The sequence below is a fragment of the Rhizophagus irregularis genome, chromosome 27 (assembly GCF_026210795.1).
Source record: "Rhizophagus irregularis chromosome 27, complete sequence".
Classification (NCBI taxonomy): Eukaryota; Fungi; Glomeromycota; class Glomeromycetes; order Glomerales; family Glomeraceae; genus Rhizophagus; species Rhizophagus irregularis.
In genome coordinates, this window is record NC_089455.1 from 2,503,797 (window position 1) to 2,525,277 (window position 21,481).

General features: G+C 25.8%; 6 protein-coding genes across 6 annotated transcripts; 3 read left to right on the plus strand and 3 right to left on the minus strand.

Moving 5' to 3' along the window:
• Window positions 1–1,067: 1,067 nt before the first annotated feature.
• OCT59_018427 (uncharacterized protein) lies at window positions 1,068–2,585 on the minus strand (the record flags this gene model as incomplete). The annotated part of the gene is made up of 1 exon (XM_025331660.1): window positions 1,068–2,585. One exon carries the CDS (start codon window positions 2,583–2,585, stop codon window positions 1,068–1,070), a length of 1,518 nt encoding a protein of 505 aa, XP_025184382.1.
• A 1,717-nt stretch (window positions 2,586–4,302) lies between these two features.
• OCT59_018428 (uncharacterized protein) lies at window positions 4,303–5,826 on the minus strand (the record flags this gene model as incomplete). Its single annotated transcript, XM_025314844.2, has 1 exon — window positions 4,303–5,826. The coding sequence occupies one exon, from the start codon at window positions 5,824–5,826 to the stop codon at window positions 4,303–4,305; it is 1,524 nt and encodes a 507-aa protein (XP_025184381.2).
• A 1,753-nt stretch (window positions 5,827–7,579) lies between these two features.
• Window positions 7,580–8,112, plus strand: OCT59_018429 (uncharacterized protein; the record flags this gene model as incomplete). Its single annotated transcript, XM_025324814.1, has 2 exons — window positions 7,580–7,649; window positions 7,733–8,112. 2 exons carry the CDS (start codon window positions 7,580–7,582, stop codon window positions 8,110–8,112), a joined length of 450 nt encoding a protein of 149 aa, XP_025184380.1.
• A 4,556-nt stretch (window positions 8,113–12,668) lies between these two features.
• Window positions 12,669–15,075, plus strand: OCT59_018430 (uncharacterized protein; the record flags this gene model as incomplete). The annotated part of the gene is made up of 5 exons (XM_066148765.1): window positions 12,669–12,945; window positions 13,033–13,361; window positions 13,427–13,550; window positions 13,627–14,793; window positions 15,035–15,075. The coding sequence occupies 5 exons, from the start codon at window positions 12,669–12,671 to the stop codon at window positions 15,073–15,075; spliced, it is 1,938 nt and encodes a 645-aa protein (XP_066004659.1).
• A 1,189-nt stretch (window positions 15,076–16,264) lies between these two features.
• OCT59_018431 (uncharacterized protein) lies at window positions 16,265–16,712 on the plus strand (the record flags this gene model as incomplete). Its single annotated transcript, XM_025334042.2, has 3 exons — window positions 16,265–16,318; window positions 16,404–16,477; window positions 16,571–16,712. The coding sequence occupies 3 exons, from the start codon at window positions 16,265–16,267 to the stop codon at window positions 16,710–16,712; spliced, it is 270 nt and encodes an 89-aa protein (XP_025184379.2).
• Window positions 16,713–17,231: 519 nt separating this feature from the next.
• Window positions 17,232–20,378, minus strand: OCT59_018432 (uncharacterized protein; the record flags this gene model as incomplete). Its single annotated transcript, XM_066148766.1, has 5 exons — window positions 18,265–20,378; window positions 18,098–18,198; window positions 17,917–18,026; window positions 17,546–17,837; window positions 17,232–17,468 (listed from the first exon to the last, which is right to left on the minus strand). The coding sequence occupies exons 1-5, from the start codon at window positions 20,318–20,320 to the stop codon at window positions 17,232–17,234; spliced, it is 2,796 nt and encodes a 931-aa protein (XP_066004660.1). The 5' UTR covers window positions 20,321–20,378.
• Between the last annotated feature and the right edge of the window lie 1,103 nt (window positions 20,379–21,481).

The window sequence follows — 21,481 nt, forward strand, 5'->3', positions numbered from 1 at the left end:
CTTATTATAAAGATTTCATGGTAAATAACACACATACAGTATATATAAAGTATATAATACGATCTTTATATACAGTAAATTATGACTGAATTGTTAGCATTTATTGGTTATATCTACATTTTCTGTAAATCTGTTATCAGTGCCGAATGATTTTTTCATGATTTATGTTTTTATTTCCTAATGCCTATTATGTAATTATGAGTACGACCACTTCTTTACTACCATTTTTATCCGTATTTCTTTCACTGAATGAATTTCAACTCCAAAAACAATCATGTTTTGTTACTTTTAAAAGTATATAGCGAAATCATGTGACAGTTTATCTGTCGTGTATAAGTAGTAAGTATAGTATATACTATACTGTCTGTACAGTATGTCGTCCAGTAATTTTGTTGCATTCAGGAAAATGGTATGACCACAGCCCACAGGGACAATAGTGGGTTTATAGATTCAGACCCTTTAAATGTACGGCTAATCCTATTACGTAATTTTTTTATAGATAGACTCTTTTTTTATTTTCTTTTTGTACGGCTTTTCGTCAGTTTATTTTATGTTCTATTTTAGGATTTTTATTATATATGATTTCTTGTAGACTGTAATGATAATGGAACTTTCTAAATAGTGTATACTATGTGTAAAAAGATGTCATGTATAATTTCTTGTAGACTGTACTGATAATGGAACTTTCTAAATAGTATATACTTGTTGTGTAAAATGAGGTCATATATATATAATTTCTTGTTGGATCTTTCTAAATAGTATATACTGTATGTCAAAGATGGGTTTCTTATCAAATTATCAATGTATTATTCATTGAAGCATGCATGTACAGTTTATTATCTTATTATTACATTGGCGAATCATAACAAATCTTGAATAATTACCTAATGTTACATCTTATATAATAATGATATCAAGAAAATTTTTCTAATTAGAAACAATATAATAATGTATACAAATTAAATCTAGAAAAAAAAATAACAATAATCTTATTATTCAATAAAGAACTATTAGAAATTCGTACTACTAGGATTCGTGCTTTTTTTTTTCACATTACAAATCATTAATTAATCGTCTACTTCATAAATTAATGTTTCATGATAAAATTTTGCAAATTCGGAAAAAGTACTATTAGGAGTTCCAATAACATCCATACCATTTGCAATTATTAATAAATCAATTAAAGGATAAAAGAAATCTAACATTTTTATATTTCTATCAAATGTATAATTTATATCTCTTAAAGGTTCAATTAAATCTTCAAAATCTTTTAACGTAAATACACAATCAAAAGTAAAAAAGATTTTTGATAATTCCATAAATGGATTAGAAGAATCGGTTGCGATAAATATAATTCGTTTGTTTCGTGATTTACAATTAATAAAATGATTTTTAGATTTTGGTATATCGATCATTTGTGGTGATATTTGTGGTGGTATTTGTGGTGGTATTTGTGATGGTATTTGGGATGTATTTTTTATATCCTTAATTATAAGATCAATTGTATTTTTAATATTCTCTTTAAATATACTATCACCAGTTCTAACATGAACACCTAAAAAAGTTCCAAATCCACCTAATTTATTAATAATATTATTAACTACTTTTAATAAAATTGGATGAGAAATTAAAAAATTTCTATCCATTTCTGATTTCCATTTAATAATATTTTCATTCTTAAAATCAATTCTAAAACTTCCAAATAAACTATCAGTATGAATCAATTTTTCTTTTCTCTTTTTTAAATCATTAATTAAATAATAGGATTCATAATTAATTAATTCATAATTATTATCCTTATTAATAGTATCAAAAAATCTATAATAATATCTATTTTTAGCTTTTTTACCTTGACTTAAAACAAATACATTTTCATTATTTAATAATAATTCATTAAAATTATTATTAATCGTTTCTTTAACATTATTAATAGGAATATTACAAATTTTATATAAACCTTCAATAGAAAAATCATTTCTATTTATAATTTTAATTTGATTCTTAATCCAGTTAAGATCAAATATTTCTTCCCAATTTATAATTATAAAAGAATCATGTTTAATATAATCTAATGAACAATAACCTTTTTCTTCTTCTTCTTTTGAATTTTTTATATTACATGATGATCGAATTCTTTTAATATTTTCATAATAATTCAATCGATCATAAAGTCTATTTAAAGGTGCATATGGAATAGAAAAATTACGAGTAAAATGTATTATTGGTGGTATAATTAAAGTTCTATTTGTTAAATAAGCAAGTACTATAGCATTTTTTAATTCAATTAATTGATTATGAAATTGACTATGTGGAAGGTATGTTAAAAATTTTTCATTTTCATCATAATTATTATTATTATTATTATTATTATAATGATTTTGTGGATTATTATTATTAGAAATTGATTCAAAATAATTGAAATTTGTAACATTTATTGCTTCTAATTCTGGAGTTAATTTTTTAAATGATGAAAAGAATGTAATAGGGAATGTTATAAAGATTAAGAGGATGAATAATTTTTTGAAAAGAAATCTCGTTTTACCGGTATAAAATCGATAAATACGTGTTCTTATAAAAAAAACCATTCTTGATAAGAAAGAGTAGAAGGATAAATAATGAGTAAAATTAATTATTGAAAGAATTGAAGAGATCCAGGCGCATTATATACAGTATATATATACGTTCAAACTTCATAATTATGTATTAAATAATTTACGTTTCGATAGTTCGCTGTGTTCCACGACATTATATAATTAAATTGAATTTTCTTGTTTTCTATTATCGAAACCATATTTTTTTTGGGGTATGTACTTTAATCACGTAAACAAAAAATTAAATTTTTCTTGTAAATTTTATTCGTCTCTTGAAAAAAAAATTGTAATATTTGTAATACAATAATTTATGAGATTAATTAGTATTATAAGATAATTTTTTAATAAAAATTGAACAACGATTTTAATACAAAATTGTACTAAATTTTTTTTTTTGTTATCGTATGTAAAATGTGATGTATTGTGTTACAGTTAAAGATATTTAGGACAGAAAGATTTTTTATTGAAATATCGTCTCTGCGAATCGTACATCCTAAAAAAAAAACACGGCTGTCAGCGGATGGAGGTACAAATTTTACTAAATAAATGAATTAAAAATTCGCAAAATATACAAACAAAAAAATTCATTATGACGTTTATGATGTCGACATATACCGAATTTCTCCCAATCAGCAGCGATTTTCAATGAGATACAGATCTGTTGATCACGCGGTTAGGTTGTACATAGCTGTTACTGCGGATAAAACGGTAAACACTTTTAGAAAATAATACAAGTATTTTTAAAAAACAACTTGAGAATATAATTGTTCCAGTATCCGGAACATATTAATTGGTACTATAAATAACTATGGTTCCAGTACCCGAGGCATATTAAGTATTTAAGTGGTACTATAAATAACTAATTAAAAAGTAATTATAGTAATTAAATACTTCCATGTGGTCATAAGGAGTAAAGAAAAAATGATCCTAGTTTACATTAGTGCGAAATTAAATCCATTGATATAAATTCATCGGGTGTATACGTCGTATAATTGGGATATCTAAGAAAAACTCCATATAGAGTAATTCTCCCCCCTCCCTTCGGGGCATCATGAATATTTTAGTTATTCACCGATGCGATGTCCATTTGGATCATTTCGTGATACTCTGCGGTAAAGCTCTATTCATTGTTATTTTTAGACGGTGGATTCCAAATTATAAATGGCATATAATAAGGGATAGACTAGGATTTACCGGTTTATGTTTCAGTACAAATAACTCCAATTAGCACGTATTTAAATAAAACCTCCTTTTGCAACTTAATAGGGGAATTGGCAATTATATACAAAAAAAAAATATTGCCAAGGGCCCATAATATCAAAACTAAAATAAGGAACAAAATCCTTTCCATAATTTAATGCGTGGACAGACATTTATAATTTTCATATGAGCAATATGAGCATTTGTTAATCATGCTATTTAACTGCGGAATATCGGTAAGTAGTACAGTATGGTAGAGCTCGAATGTTCGTTATAAAATATTTTATTTTCAAAGAATACGAATAGTAAACAATCTATGAGACAAAAAATCGTATACCAAATATACCAAATTCAAATTTATTATTTATATACATATATACTGTATATATATATAGAGTCCTTCGTTACGCTCCGGACAATGAAACAATTTACAATATTATACATAAATTATTAAATAAATTACTAACACTTTTCTAACCCCCACGGCCCCACCACCCCAAAAAGAAATATTCTAAGTTTCCGTAATATTATTATTATTAATCTTTTTTTTAAGAGATTCTCTTTCAAAAACTAAAACATCATGATAATATTTAGCGAAACCAGAAAAAGTACTTGAATAAGTTACAACAACATCCATACCATTAGATATTATTAATAAATCAAGTAAAGGATAAAAAAATTTCGACATTTTTGTATTTTTATCAAAAGTATAAGATATTTTCATTAAAGGATTAACAAAATCATCAAAATCATTGATTGTGAAAACACAAGAAAATGTTGAAAAGATTTTTGATAATGTAACATGAGGATTTGAAGAATCTGTCGCTATAAATATAATTTTTTTGTTCAATAATTTACAATCATTAAGAGATAGATTTTTAATATTATTCGAATTTATCGTTTGATTTGAAATCTTTTGATATTTTTTCAACTTTTCAATAACTTGATCAATGATATTTTCCAAATTATGTTTAAATCTTCCATCAGCAGTTCTAACATGAGCACCCAAAAAATTTCCGAAACCACCCAATTCATTAATTATATTATTAGATACATCTAATAAAGTGGGATGAGAAAGTTTAAGACTTCTAAGCATATCAATTCTCCATTTAATAACATTTTTATTTCTATAATCTATTCTAGTACTTCCAAATAATGTATCCACATGAATTAATTTTTCTTCTCTCTTTCGTAAATCACTAATTAAATAAGGAGTTTCATATTTACTTAAAATATAACTATTATTAGAATTTTCAGTATCAAAAAATCTATAATAATACTTATTATCATTACTAATAACGTATACATCGTTATTATCTTCTAATAAACCTTGTAAAGTAATATTATAATTATTATTATTATTCGTATTATTCGTTTCTTTAATAGGAATATTACAAATATTAAATAAACCCTCGATAGAAAAATCATAACCTCTATGTATAATCTTAATTTCATTTTTAATCCAACTAAAATCAATTATTTCTTCCCAATTTATTAATTCAAAATTATCATAAGCTTCATATTCTGGGGAACAATGATCTGAATATTTAATATCACATAATAATCTATCTTTCTTTATATTAGTATTATTAATTAATTGATTATTAAGATAATATAATGGTGAATGAGAAATACTTAAAACTTTATGTTCAGTTTGTAATATTGATGGAACTATTAAAGTACGATTTGTTAAATAAGCAAGTACTATAGCATTTTTTAATTCAATAAATTGATTATGAAATTGACTATGTGGAAGATATGTTAAGAATTTTTCATTTTGAATCGGAAAATCTTGAGAATCTTCAATAATATCATAATCTTCAATTGAACATTTTAATTCTAATGGATTAGAAAAACATTCTTTATATGAAAAAAAGAATACGAGAATAGTAAATAATATTAGGAGAGGATAAGTTGTTCTAAATAATCTTTTATAAGAAAATCTTAGCGTTTGAAAGTAATTATTATTATTATTATTATTATTATTATTATTATAATAATAATTATTATTATGATTTTTTTTATCAAGTGGCATTTTTATGAATTTCGAATTTCGAATATTTTTTTTTTTTATGTAGAAAAAAAAATATTATTAAATAAAAGAAAAAAAAATTCGAATTCTTATAAGAGAAGAAAAAAAATTCTTTTTTTTTTGTTATCTTATCAAACTCAAACCTTACATTGTTTCCTATGCATTTTCCAAGTACGAGATAAAATATTACAAAATTTCTTTTTTAGGCATAGCAAGAAATGATAACATTTATTTATATATTTATTATTATTTTTTTTTTTATTGTAAAATGAAAAACTTTGTTTTCATATCTTTGAAAAAAAAAAGCCAAAGAAATGCACACGTAATCAAAAAAAATATATTCGGTAAATTTTTAACAGTCTCCGGGAAACGAGCCCTGTAACAAGGATGAATTCGTTTCATCAATAAAATGCATGAATCTTAAACTAAATTTGGAAAGGTTTGTTAAATTGGCTGAAATGGATGTTCGGTAGGGTTAATTAAATGTTCCATTTAACTTAAATAATTCCTAATTTAGAAAAATCATATGTCTTTCATCATGTTGTGCAATTTAATAACAGTTATTTAAATAAAATTTTGTCAAACAAAAACTTTGATAACTTTTTTATTTTTAAACCTTGTTTCTTTATATATCTTTATATATAAAACTTGATATTGTTCCAAAAATGTTGTTATTTAAAATAGATTATTCGTATTAGATAAATGACCTCGAAAAGGAAATACACGAGAATAAAGAATTAACCAAATATCTTGTTGATCTTATAATATTCCATGTGCATTTTTTTAATACGAAATGTTTTAAGCAATTTTTTACATTTTTGTTCCCATTATAATTATTGTTTTTTTTTTCATACTAATTTTTTAAATTAAAAAACCATATGAAAATTTGATATAATTTAATTAATTTTTCATTATAAACAATATTGTTACTATAAATAAAAATATAAATCTACAGATTTACAAGATTTACATTCCTTTTTTAATCTTTTAATCGTAATTTTTTTATAAATTTTTTTCCCAAAAAAAAGAATGAACAAATTCTTCGGGTTAATCATTTTTTTTTAGGATAATCATTTTTTTTTTTTGATAATCCTAAAAAAAAAAAACTTTTTGTTGTACGATTATATGAAAAATAATTTAATATGAATGATAAAATATGGAATATTTTTTAAAACTGAGAGATTTTATTTATTTAATTGGTTTAAACCATATGAAACAGATTATTCTTTTTTATAATAGAAATTATGGATTTTCTATTTATTCTTTTTTTATATTATAATCTATTAAATCTATTAAATCTTATGAAAATTTAAATATTAAAATAAAAAAACTTCTCATGCTCTCATACTCTCTTATTCATAAATTAAATGACATATCTTACCTTACTTAATCTTAAATTGGATCTACTCATGATGATTCTCGGCAGTTGTCCGAGTTGTAGTGTCCGAGTGCCCGTTCCGTTATTCGCGTGATCTTAACTGTCGCGTTTCTTTATCTCATACAATCGATTCTATTAAATCATTAATATATATGGTTATCATTGATAATCATTTTTTTTTTAATTATTATCTCTTCATTTTCGTGTCGTGGAGAAAAGAATGAAGATCTTTTAAAAATGTTGAAAATAATATAAATATACCCTGTATTTTGACTTGAAAAAAAAAAAAATTAGAAATTAAATAAGATAAATTCAAATAATATCATATAATACATTCATATATTAAAAAAATTTTTTTTTCTTTAAAAGTTATCAAAAATGAACAAATTTATAAAATTTACCGTCGGTGCTATTTTAGCTCTCCTCATCGTTTCTCTTGTTCATGGAGGTAAATATTTATAAAATATATCTTAACTTTTCCTTTCTTAATGTATAAAAGTGTATTTAACCTTTCTTTGGGACTTCCACCAGAACCACTTGTAGCCCGTCAATATGGTGATGATCCATCAGCAGGAACAACAACTTCTTCTACATTATTAGGAGGAAAATTACCAATTCCTGATGCCACTCCAACTGCTTCTGTTGATACCTTCACTGCGGATACAACCTATGGTGCTCCATCTGGTTCCCCATCTGCTCCACCAGTACCAGGTTATACTCCTTCTGGCACCGGTTCATTGATATCACAATGGGCTTCATTAACTGCTAAAGGTGTACCATCAAATCCAACTACTGCCCCAACTGCAACTGCTCCTGCTAAACCAGCTGAAACACCAAATAGCGCAAATAAATTCGAATCTGGTTTAATCAATGTTGCCATAATTGCTGGAATTGTCACTTATTTCTATTAAATCATTAAATTATTATTTATTTAGAAATTTTAATTTTTTTTTTTTTAAAAAAAAAGAAAAGATCACAAAATGCCGAAATTTTTATTTTTTATATTTCATTTATTTATTTATTTTTATTAATTTACTTAAATAATTTAGTAATTTAGTAATTAGTTCCTTTTTTATTTATTTTCGTTTAATATATCTTTATAGTAATTAACCCTTATATACCCCTTGATGGTGAGATTATTATGGGAAACTTAATTTTAATTAAATTTTTTTTTAATGGCATTTAACATAAAAAAATTGCATTTATTGTAACAAATTTGATTGGTTTTATAAAAGCTGTAAGACAGAAATAAAAATCTTCTTCTACTTCTACCGATCAAAATTAAAAGCGAATAACTTTTTTTAACGTTTTTTAAAACAATTGAAACAATTGAATACTAAAATAATATAAGCAATATCTAATCTCAAAAATGTGTACCATAAAAATGCCGTACGAACTTTAACCCAACTGAACTGTTAGTAAAGTTGATCGTTTTTTTACATGCTAATCATCAATTTATTTTGTGTCTTATTTAAATTTGATTGGCAAAATCGGCCCAATGGTTAATGTCAACTAATACATACTATACATGATCTGATTTTTTTCCCCCAAGCTTGACAATTTACAGTACAACCTATGAAATTTTCCTCCCTTTACATTTGTAACACGTTATAACACGTTACAAACACGTTACATTAAAGTATACAATAAAAAGAATTAAAGGATTATCATGTATTTTTGTAAATCTGTAGATTTTTTATAGTAAATGACTAAAATTCATTTTGGATTATATTAATTTCATTTTGAAATTATTAAAAGACCTAAATTTAACAATTTTGAAAAAACAAGATTTTCTTAATGCAAGTGAAAAATTAAAATGAAAAAAATTTTTGTTTAAGGTTGATAGAGTTGATAGATAATAAAAAATTAAAATTTGATCTACAGTCGCCACGTTTCAAAGTGTTTTGTTTCGGTATATCTGATTTGGTGAATTCGATATATGATATTCATATTATATACCAAACTGTTCGGTATATAATTAAATTATGGTAGCATATAATATTAAATGTTCGGATGATTACATGACTTACCATAACACTATGATTTATTTATGTGATCATTCGATTTTTTAAGTATTTGTATTTACCAGCTATTCAAATGGGGAATTTGTGGAAATAATTTTCCGCAGATACGTCCATTCTCTTATATTACTAATTAAAGTCACGTGATATTTCGGTATACTAAATATGCTAAATAAGTTAAATAAGTTCGGATGCGGTGTATAGTAATTTATTATGTGATTTCGTGCAATTAATTATAAAAAAAAATTGGTTCAGTACAACAAGTTTTCAATATAACAAGTTTTCGGTACAAACAGGTTCGTTATAACCAGTGGCGACTGTATTGTAAATAAAATTACAACATAATTAATTATAAACAAATCTAGTCAGTGTTGGCACTTGGCCGTTGGCCAGTTTGGCCGGTCAAACTGGGCCAAATGCCAATTCAGCCTTAATAAAATATTTGTATTTTTTTTATTTGGTCAAAATTTGGCCATGGTTGGCCATTGACCGTTTGGAGCCAAACTGGCCAAAAAAATCCTTGGTCGTGGCCTGGCTCATAGTAGTAAAATACACCAACCTTTCTCAAAAATGGTAATCGCATTTGCTCGCCATCCAGTGATCATGGGAAGATAATTAAAAGCTCATTGGATTCGTCATCACAGGACACATCAAATTTTTGTATTTCTGTAATTGATAGATGATGAATTATCCTCAAAAGCCTCTAACATCTAAATTAAAAAATGCCAATAACTTTTCATCTATTGAAGCTAGGACATGAAAATACCACCATTAGATGTTTCTCATCATGATGAATCTAATGAGGTTTAATCTATTCGTCTAAAACCAATAAATAATGTAACGTCTTGATATTTCTGCGTCCAATCGGTAAACATACATTAAAAGATATTGAATTTTCAAAAAATCAATTTTTAAGATGCAAAATGTCAAGGTGCTACATCGTCTATTGATCGTAAAAGGATGAACCAAAGCTGATTAAATTCGTCATGATGAGATGCATCGATTTTCATGTCTCTAGTTTCAATAGATAAAAAGTTATCGTCATTTTTTAGTTTAGAGACTTTTGATGATAAGTGTTAACTAATCATGATCTATATTATATCCCAGAAATAAAAAATATATCATTCGATGCGTCTTGTTACGATGTTTTAATTATCTTTTTTACGATATACGATTCCTTGTAAAAAATTTATTCCGTATTTTTTTTATTCCAAGTTATTTTTACAGAAATTACGGATGAAATTTATTACAGGGATTTATTGTGGTTTTCAAAATTATTGAAATTGATAGATTTTTCATACCCTATAAAAAATTTTTCAGAAAAATGATCACGTGTCTTCGGAATAAAAACTATTGGGATTTACCTCATTTAAAAAAAATTGAATTATACCCGGGTTTAAATCAAAAAAAAAAAATTTTTGTCTAATAAAATATCCGGATATATTACTATGGGGGTAAGCGGAAAAAGGGATCCTTAGGCAGTGCTATACGGTAAGTTATTTTGCAATTTGAACTTTAAGTAGTTTTTCTACCTTTGAGGCCTGATTTTTTTTTTTAGGAATTTTATAATTAATGCAAGAAATGGCCTCGTAACTTTTTAATAAAGTCGTATCCTTAATCTTTATATCCTTTTTTTTCTCAAAATGCAGAATCGTTAAAGCCGCACATCTAATTGAACATGAAATATAAATAAATACATAATGGGTAGTCACAAATCATATCGAATAAATGCTTTGTTAAATTAAAAAATCATTTGCATATTATCATTATTATATTATAGAAATTAATTGATATTATCATCATTATATTTAATTTGAACTTATATTGTCATTATTATAAAAAAATCTAAATTAATAATTTTTATTATATATAACTTGACATAATTTCAATTTATATAGCTGACCGTGCACCGTGCATTTTACATATATTTTCAGGATATTTTTTGTACAATTTCTGTACGAAAAAACACAAAAAAAACACAAAAACACAAAACACAAAACAGATTTCATCTGGAAATTATCTAGGTAATATACGGCGGAAAATGTACGTAAAATATCCCGAAAAAAAAAAATTCACATTGTGAAGAATTTTATCAATTTCAAAACCACAATAATATTCTTAAAAAAAATGCCGTCCAAATACTTTTGGTAGGTGGTGTACATGGTTCAAAAATTTTATGAACAAATTATACAAGAATCCTACCAGGTTCGCCGAATCTCATGAGAACACCTATACAATTCAAGAAAAAATCACGTACCTGTTCGTTATTGAATTCTGATCCGGAGTTCTTAAAAAGCGTTAAAAATACAGCAAAACGAATGTGTTGATCAATGGAAATTCATGCGATTTTTTCAGATTTCCCTCTTTTCTCAAACTTGATACTTATTAAACTTCTTAACGGTAAAGATTCTCCCAGATTCTCTGATAAATATAGTCGCTACAGCCTATCATATGTAATAAAAATCAATAACTACATGTCTACATCTTTTTGAAAACATTTTAAATTTATATAAATAGAACGTATTATCCCATCGGTATTATGTATACACCAATGGATTTTTTTGTAAATTACTCCACCGGTATAAAAAAAAGTATAAAATCCATCGGCGTATACGTCATACACAATGAGATAAGCCTGTTATTACTCCATATACACCGACCCTTCGGCAAGGCATCGGTGAATATTTCAGTTAGCACAAATTTTACCATAATAAAGTGCGCTGATGACTGTATCCGCACATTTAGCCACAAAATTTATGTACGCACGTGCACATTCAAATAAAAAATTGAGGTCGGATTTGCACACATATATTGTGCGCAAATTAATTACCATGCTCGGAGCGAGCATTCCGCACATTAATTTTAGATTTAAACCTATTAATTCATTCATTCTCAAAATGTATCATTTTCAGTACAGTTTATCAAAACAATAAAAAGCAATATATTTGTTCTAAAATAGACAAAGCATTCATTACCATCACCATTTTTATAAGGGATTAAAATTTGAACGCACCTGCGTTTTGAACGCACCTCCCTTTTTTGGAAATTTTTATATAATAAAAATACTGATCATTTTATCACGTGATACCGGCGAATTTCTGATTTTTTTGAATAAACGCAATTTATACCTTATACACCTATAAATAAACTCACGTTATATGCGTATTTTTGCCTCCTCTACAACTTTACTTACTATGACAAAAGGGGTTTAAAACTTCATTTTTGACTTATACCATGGGGGTGCGTTCAAACGCAGGTGCGTTTAAATTTTAAACCCTTTTTATAATTCCTATGATTATCCTAATAAATATTTAAAAGGTGTATCGTACGACAACATTCCCTTTGGCTAATAAGGAAATATACTTATATATATGTCCTCATTGCACATCTTTTATAAAAGCATTGGATTTAAATAAATTTAACCCTTCTAAGGTTCTGATTATAAAATGAGTCACGACGTAATTATTCCCGTAGAAACTACAGATAACCCACATAACGGTAGACCTATTACCAAAATAGAATTATCTCCAAAAAGCCAATATCTCGTTACGTATAGCGAAGAGGACCATTCAATTGTCGGGTGGAATGTAAAAGATATAGATGAAGGAAAACTTAAATTGGACATTTCTGTTAAAATAAGTGATACAATCAAAAATCTGAACCAAATGCGTATTTCCGATGATAAGAAGCTCGTGTATATTTATAATGATAATAAATCTATAGGTAAATAATAATTATTTATAGCGCAAATTCAAAAAAAAAAAATTGTTATATAACTAAATAAATATTTATTTAATGACATTTTGTTAGAAATAATCGATTTGAATAATGATCAAAAAATTGAATTATATTTTTGCAAACATCTTACTTCGTATTATTGTGTCTTTAACCTAAAAGATGAATTTATTTTATACAGTGATATTAATCATTCGGCTGGTGATAATAAAATTATTTGGATTTGTTCTACGCAAACTAAAAATAACAAATGGACATGCAAAAAAATTTACATGATATCTGATGATGTTGAATTGCTTAGTATATCAAAATATGACAAACTTTATCTAATTTCAAATGACTGCATTTACGAATTGAATATTCTTACCGGGAAAAGTATGAAAATATTTGTAAATAAGAATGAGGTAATAAAAATTATTCTGTTCAACTATTCGAAAGTATATAATCACTAATTATTATTTATTATTAGTTGGAAGCAGAAAACGTTAAGATTTTATGTAATGAAATATTTATTTGTCTAAAGATCGATGATAAAATTATTATTTATTCGGTTGAATTAGGAAATCCTATTGTTTCTTTGGATATAAATAACGGTATTGATTGGTTTAAATTAAAAAAAAATTATATTACTACTATTAAGCATTTTTATTAACATCAATCTTTATTTAGATACTCAACTATATAATTTTATGAAACATCCTGGCTTAAATCCTTTATTACTATCATTATTTTCTTTGTTTGATGATGTATCGAGTAGTGAAATTTGGAATTCCATCATGGAAGATTTTTGGAAAGAATTTTTGAAACAATTAAAGGAGAATAATAAACTACCAAACGAATATAATGGAAAAAAATTACCAATTCTACCGATTTTGTTTGATTACACAACTAAATATGCATTTGGAATTCTAGATGGGTTCATTTGGAAGATTAAATTTAAGTTTGATAAAAGGTTTTCATTAAAACATTCTAATGAATTAAATGGTGAAAATGATGAAAGCTGGAACGTCAAATGTGATTATACTTACGAATACTTGAGTATTCTTCTATATACAGATACTATATATGCATTTATTAAAAAAGCAAAAAGTTATAAAGATGAGCATGAATTAATTCAAGATTTAATTAAATGGAAAATAAAGATTGAAAATGAAAAAATTAAATTAGAAGTTTTAAATAAGGATGAAAGTGGTGAATGGAATTCAATTATTACGAGAATTGAAAATTTTAATATTATAAAAAGAAAAGGAATCATTTTACGTGGAATCAAATTATATAATAATGGTGATATTGTCATATTAACAACAATTGGTCTTTTAATTTATCATCTTAACGAAAATAATAAGTCTATTTCTTTGAAATATTTTTATTTCACAGATTTATACTTAAAGAATTCTCCAACAAAACAAGATATAGCAAAATATCAAGAAGATGAAGAAAAATATAAACAAACCATTAAAAAATGCATGAATATTTTACGATATCATTACAAAAAAGTATTTTTAAATTCCACTTTACCTATATCAAATTATAATAGTTTTAAATCAAATGATGAATGGGTTTCATTTGTAATAGATAATAAGGAAAGTCTTTTGAAAAATGGTGTTGAATTGTTAAAATTTGCAATTAAAGAACATAATTTAGAATTGGTAGAAGATATTTACAAAAAATGCATAAGTTATTTTAAACAAGATTTAAGAAATAATAAGATATTTTTAAGTATTGTTACTTCTACATCACAAATATTGAATGAATATTACCCAGAGTATATTTCAAAATATTCATCAGAAACAACCATGATTATAGATTCCCCTTTATATAATATAGAGTATCAAAGTAATGATTTACATCTCTATTCTTTTTCCCAAAATCCTCAATTATTTAATTTGTCTCAATCTATTTTGTGGACAAAATACCAGCATTCACTATTTATAATCACTGAAAAAAGAAAAAAGAAATCAATTGTAATAACAATATTATTTGCAATTCAACTTTTAATATTGCTTTTAATGTTGCCCATTTTTATCCCTACATTTTTTATATTATCAAAATACTATTTTATTAATGATATTTATAGGAATGACATATTTTCTGGAGTGTATTTTGATAAAGTCTTAAAATTTTTAAAAATCAGTTCAAAACATATATCAATTCCTACCATTACTTTTATGGTTCCTTATATTAAGTTTGTTAACTATCCACAAGATTATAAATGGGTTTGGGAATTAATTAGACCTCAACCTAGTCCATTTGCTGAAACAATAAATAGAGAAATTTATAAAACATGGACTGGTGAAGCATTAATTAATTTTAAATGGAATACTTATGGAAAATATTATTATGCAATAATTTGGATTGGATTTATAGCTTTACTTGGATGTTTTACTATTGTTGCAATTCCTCAACAGCATATTGATTATACTATTCAAAAACAACTTTTAATTACTTCAATTATACTTGGATTTATTCATCTTAGTTTTGAAATTCGTCAGATTATTTATAATCCTGTTAAATGGATTCGTGATATTTGGAATTTATTTGGTATGTGTAAAAAATGTTTTTATTATTTTAAGTAAAAAAAATGTAATTAATCACTTTATATAATATTATTATAGATATAATTGCATATCTATTCCCAATTTATACTTCTATTTATTGGCTTTTAACAAATGATAGAAATGTCTGGTTACTTTCTTTTTCATGTTTATTTTTAGATATTAAATTTCTATTATTTTTTAGAGCATTTGAATCTTTTGGTATATATTTTGCAATTATTATTAGTGTTGCAAAACAGATTGTTTCATTTTTAGTAGTTCTATTTATTATTATAATAAGTTTTGCACATGCATTTTATATTTTATTATCACCAACTTCTGATTATTCTTTTGAAAATCCCAATTTTAATAATGATTCTAATAATCCTTGGAATATGAATTCGAAATATAAAGTATTTAATAATGAAACTACTGATCCTAATCAATTCATAATAGAACAGCCTGATGAAAACACAAATATGTTTACTAATTATGGAACTTCTCTTTTCACAATGTATTTATTCTTGACAGGTATGTTTTATATATGTATATGTATATTACAAATATTTTATTAATATTACTTCAATTAATACATTTATTCTTAATCATGTGACTTTTGAAAAAAATATTTCACTTTATTACTAGGTGATTCAAGTGCATTATCCATTAATTAGTTATAAAAATAATCCTGCCAACTATTGTAATACTGATGGTTTTAGATTTCATTTTTGATTGTTGTTGTATTTATGAATTTGTTTATTGGATTACTTAATATGGCGATTGAAAAAGATAAGGATAGAGTTTCATATTTAATACAGAAGGCAGAGGTATAAATATCTATCTTATTTAGATAATTTAATTTATTATTTTTTAAAAAATATTTTGCCAATTTTCAAAATCTTTTTCTTATAGATCCTAGCTGAAATTGAGTTATTTTATCTATTACCATATCAGAGACGTTGGCAAACATGGTTTCCTGAAGTAATGTATGTATATTTTAGTAGTATTTTTATATAGTGATTCTATTTAATTAATACTTTGATATTTTTTGCTAATGTTTAACAAACTTATTATTCAAGATATTATTATGCCAATGTCGATAAAACTCGAGAAAAGGTTAAACAAATGATTAGTAATGGTAAATGGAATACTGATGGATTCCCAGAGTTGAAGCAAGAATTATTAAACAAACTTAATATTCAAAATAATCCTGTCAATTAGTACATAATTATGATGTTATGATAGATTATTACTAGATTCTGATTATTATCTTCATCAATCAAATTATTATCATTCTAAAATTAAATTTCATGTTTTATTAATGGTTTTTTTAGAAATAAGTATGGAGAAAAGTACGAACCAGTACGATATATGATAGATTTTGAACATTTTTATTACTGGCAAAGTTTTCGCTATGTTGTTTTCATGGACATTACTTTGGGAAACATTGCTGATTAAATTTCTTTATAAAACAACATTTTTATAAGATATTTTATTCTAAAGAAAAGAGAATTCAGTAATGTTTAAGAAAACTTCTGTGCATTCTTAAAAGATGCAAAAAGAAAATAAATTTACTTTGATATGTTTGTTTTTTTAGAGATAATACAAGAAATATTATTTAAAATAAAACAAAAGGAAATTCCTTCTAATTTCTACTATACTTATATTTAATTTTCTTCAACTTTAGTACATCGCCTAAATAATCTTGTGGTGGAAAAGCTACATAGTATTATTTAAAGATTACTTCTTTTTAATCTTTTTTTTACTATTTGGAAGTACTACAGCATCAAAATCATCAAAATCATCCGAATTATTAGAATCATTAGAATCATGATAATTAGATGCATTTTGATTTATCACACGATTTGTTAAATGATATAATCTACTAACTATATTTATTGTTAAATTTAAAGTTGAAAAAATTAATGTAAGAAAAGGAATAGTATCACGAAAATAAACTTTCTGCATATAATAAATCTATAATCAGTATAAATGGGGAATATGTTAGTTATCCCTTCAAATAAAAAATAAATTTTTAGTACCGTGATTCTTACCTGAATGGCTACTTGAGGAATGTCTGCAATAAAAATGCTGAGGCAAGAACCCCAAAGTATCTTTACTTTAAGTGATTCAGAGAAAGGAGCTCTAAAACATGAAAAACCTGCAAATTTTGAATGTAAAATATTTAATGCTTTGATATCAGCACCAGCTAATATGGTAAATAAAAATGCAACTTTTGCATTAGTCTTAAACCATTGATTAAATTTTGTGTTTGTATTTTCATTTGTTACAATAGAAAAAGCTAATATTGTGTTTATTCCTACAGGTATTACTAAAAATAAGACACTATTCACAAAAGAAAGGACAAGCCATAATGTTAGTAAGAAAGTAAATAAAAAAAAACGAAATTATGCTATCACAATACCTTGGAAGATAAAGTATAGGAATATCTCTAGCGTTACTATTAACGAAAAGAATATCCATAACCAAATCGAGAATAATTATACCAAGTTGTAAAATAGCAATATTATTACCCTAAAGAATATTTAAATATATTATATAATTTAATTAATGTGATTATAAAAATTCTTTATAGAATACGTTACTCTGCTATCTCTTATTTGAGCGAACAAGAATAAAACTATCAAGAGTCCAACAAATAAGAATATGCCTAATAATCCGAACTTGTATTTTTCCCATAAATTCGCTATTATACGAAAAGAATTAGTTAGTATATATATACAGTTAAAATCACTCATCATTAGATACTCACGTGAACGGACGAAACCATATTTTTCGTCCAAGTATTGAGTTGTCTGACCTTCACCAATCGGAGTTTGATCTTTATATCTAACCATAAAATCAAGATATTTAATAACAGTCGCAACACTTATATCATTCTCAATTCTAGTTTCTTTAATATCTATAGAAATTAAATATTGTTTTTCATTTACACTATTATCCACTTGAGTTCTTCCATTACTACTAAGACGTGATCGATTTATAGGAACAGCATAAGATATTTCATTTAATAAATTATCAAAGAAATGATCTGAAGTTAAATTATCAAAATATAGAGTACCCCCAGGAGTTAAACGTAATATACCAGTAGCTGAACGAGAAAAATGATCTATTCTTTCCTCAGTAGTAAAATTCCAAATATTCTCTCTAATACCTAACATTGGTTCATTAAATACTCTATCTCTAACAAAATCATTATCCACCTTAATAAAATAATTTCCTTTTGATACGCTAAAAGTACTATTTAATATTCTACCGGTAACAGTTCTATTATCATTTTCTATTGATAAAAAATATGGTTGAAATGATTGACGTAAATAAGTTTTATCCCCATCTTTCTGATAAATTGATAGTTTACCTGTAGAAAGAGCAACAGGATCATAAAATGTAATAGACACTTCATCTAAATTAGGTTTTACAGTAGATTGAATTTTAGGAATAGTTGATTCAACATTTAAATTAGAATAACCTTTATCCCTGTCACCAGCAGATTTAGGCAAGTCGTCGGTTATATCGAATTGCCAAGAATTATCTATTTCTTTTTGAGCAACTAAGAGAGTATTATTATGTGGCAATATTTCAAATATTCCCTTTGAATTTGTAGACGAACCAAAACCGTAAGCAGTCCCAACCTTTCCATCATATAAAACTCCATCTATACTATTAAAATTAACGTCAAAAGAAATAAACAAATAACCACCGAATGTTAAACTACGTACCCTCCAAAAAGAAGTCGTATTTACAGGATCTGAACTATTAAGAGTTAGAAGAGATGTAATAGCCCCTGAAGATAAGAAATTAACTTTAATATAAATAGCTGTCTCACTATAATCTTGTTTAGCTACTAAAAAACAAACTTTCCCAACTCCAACATAAGCGATATCACATGTTAAACTAATAAATTCTAAATTAGTACAAATTTGATAAAGTAAGAAAGGGGAAACAGAGGTTTGACTATATCCAATAGGTAAAATGGATAATTGATTTTGTGGTATGATTGTAATATTTTTAATATTAGAATCATCATCAGTTTTTTGTGTTCTATCTACGAATACGATAGCGTAACCTTCGTCAATTGTTGACATAGTTACAACTGTAGAATTAACAGGTCCACTAAGGTTAAAATTTCCAGATGTTAAATTTGTAAAATTTCCTTCAGGTTCAATTCTATATTGTTGCCATTCAACAATATTTGTTGTATTTGCCCTCATATTACATCTAAGAAATCCTTTTTCTCTATTAATATTAAGTTGTATTTTACTTATTGCAGATGTAGGTGCAGCAGGTCCAAAATATCTACGGTCTAATACATTACCATCTAAATCAATTACAATTCCCCATTCTGTAAGTGTAGCATTTAAAATATCATTGGGATCTGTGGAATTATAATAAGTAACTAAAATTTGTTTCTTACGAATTAAATAATATTTTAAAGGATATGATTTAATCAAAGAACAATAATTAATTTTTGGAATATCTAAATTTTTATAATCTTTTTCAATAACTGTTCCGTCAAGGTTAATAATTCTTAATGAAAGCATATTAATGAAACAATCATTATTTGGTGAATCTCTTCTAACTATTCTTATTACCATTGTACCATCGTCAAATACTTGTGAATCATACACAAGAGGTAATGATGTTGGTCCATAATCAATTTCCTCCACATGAGAAAATGTTTTCATTTTTCCTATTGTTGTTTCTATTGTTGTTTCTGCTGTTGTTGTAAATAATGGATACGAGCATAATATAATCGAAAAAATTAACGAAAATAATATTTTCGTCGAATTTTCTCGTATTATCTGCATTTTTTTACCTTTTTCTGAATAATGAATATTTTACAAAGTTAAACTCGGAAATTTTTTGAGATTAAATGTACTGTAACATGTAAATCCTTTGATCTTTCTTATATACCATCAAAATATGCAAGTTTATGCACCCCTTTTTATACGTCTTTGTGGTTATTAAGTATTCATTACTAAAATTTTTATATTATTTAATTCGGACTAATTAAAAAGTGTAGGATTCTATTCTTAATACAGTCTGATCTCGATATAATGAATCCACGATATAACGAACTCTCGACTTACCGAACTTTTTTTTAAAAAATCAGTCACTGCTCAGATAATTTTGATTAATATGAAACTCACGTGTTTGAAATTTCTCATAATTTATGTGATAATCTTAATTCTGGTCAAAATTAATATTTAATCACGTGACAAATTTATATACCGATCTTATTACTGTAAACTTATGGAGTTCGGTATATAAAATTAATGGTCAGCCATTTCTGGATTACCTGAGGAAATCCTAGTCTTATAGAACTATAATAGACAAAGGGAAAAAATGTGTGATTACCTACTTTGGTTCGTAAGATAATTTTTTGGAGGCCGAGCACCATTGGAAGCCGACCATATCACACTCCCCAACAAAACCACCTAAAAAGTTCACTAAGGACAGAAACTAAAACTCGGCATCAAGCAAAGGGAAGACTGCGGGTGCTCAATCTAAGTCTTCGACTCGTTTGCGCGATAAATCCAAACCTCATAAACGGACCGACGATACGCGTTCTTTGCTTACCCAAATCCTGAAATTTCTGGCAACTTAGTTGTCGAGTAAAATCCTAGATAGTAATGGGAGGATTCTAGCATACTAACGATTTTTATTGTCGCTACCTCTTTTTGTAGGGCCCATGGTTAGGTGTAATGGTGTTATAAGGTGTAGAGGAGTTTTTGTAGGAATGGTTTAATTTTCTTTTTTTTTAGTTTTTCGGCGTCCTTTGGTTTTTTTATCCCCCCTTTTTTGGTCATATTTCCGGTCCCAGTGCATTAATTTTGCAATCGGTTATGAGTTGGGTGTTTACTTTAGTTTAAAAATTTTCGCTACTTGTAGTATTAATTTTTAGGGTTCGCCCTTGTTTCACCCCCCAGTCTATGTCTAAATTTAATAAATAAAAATAAAAAAAGAGT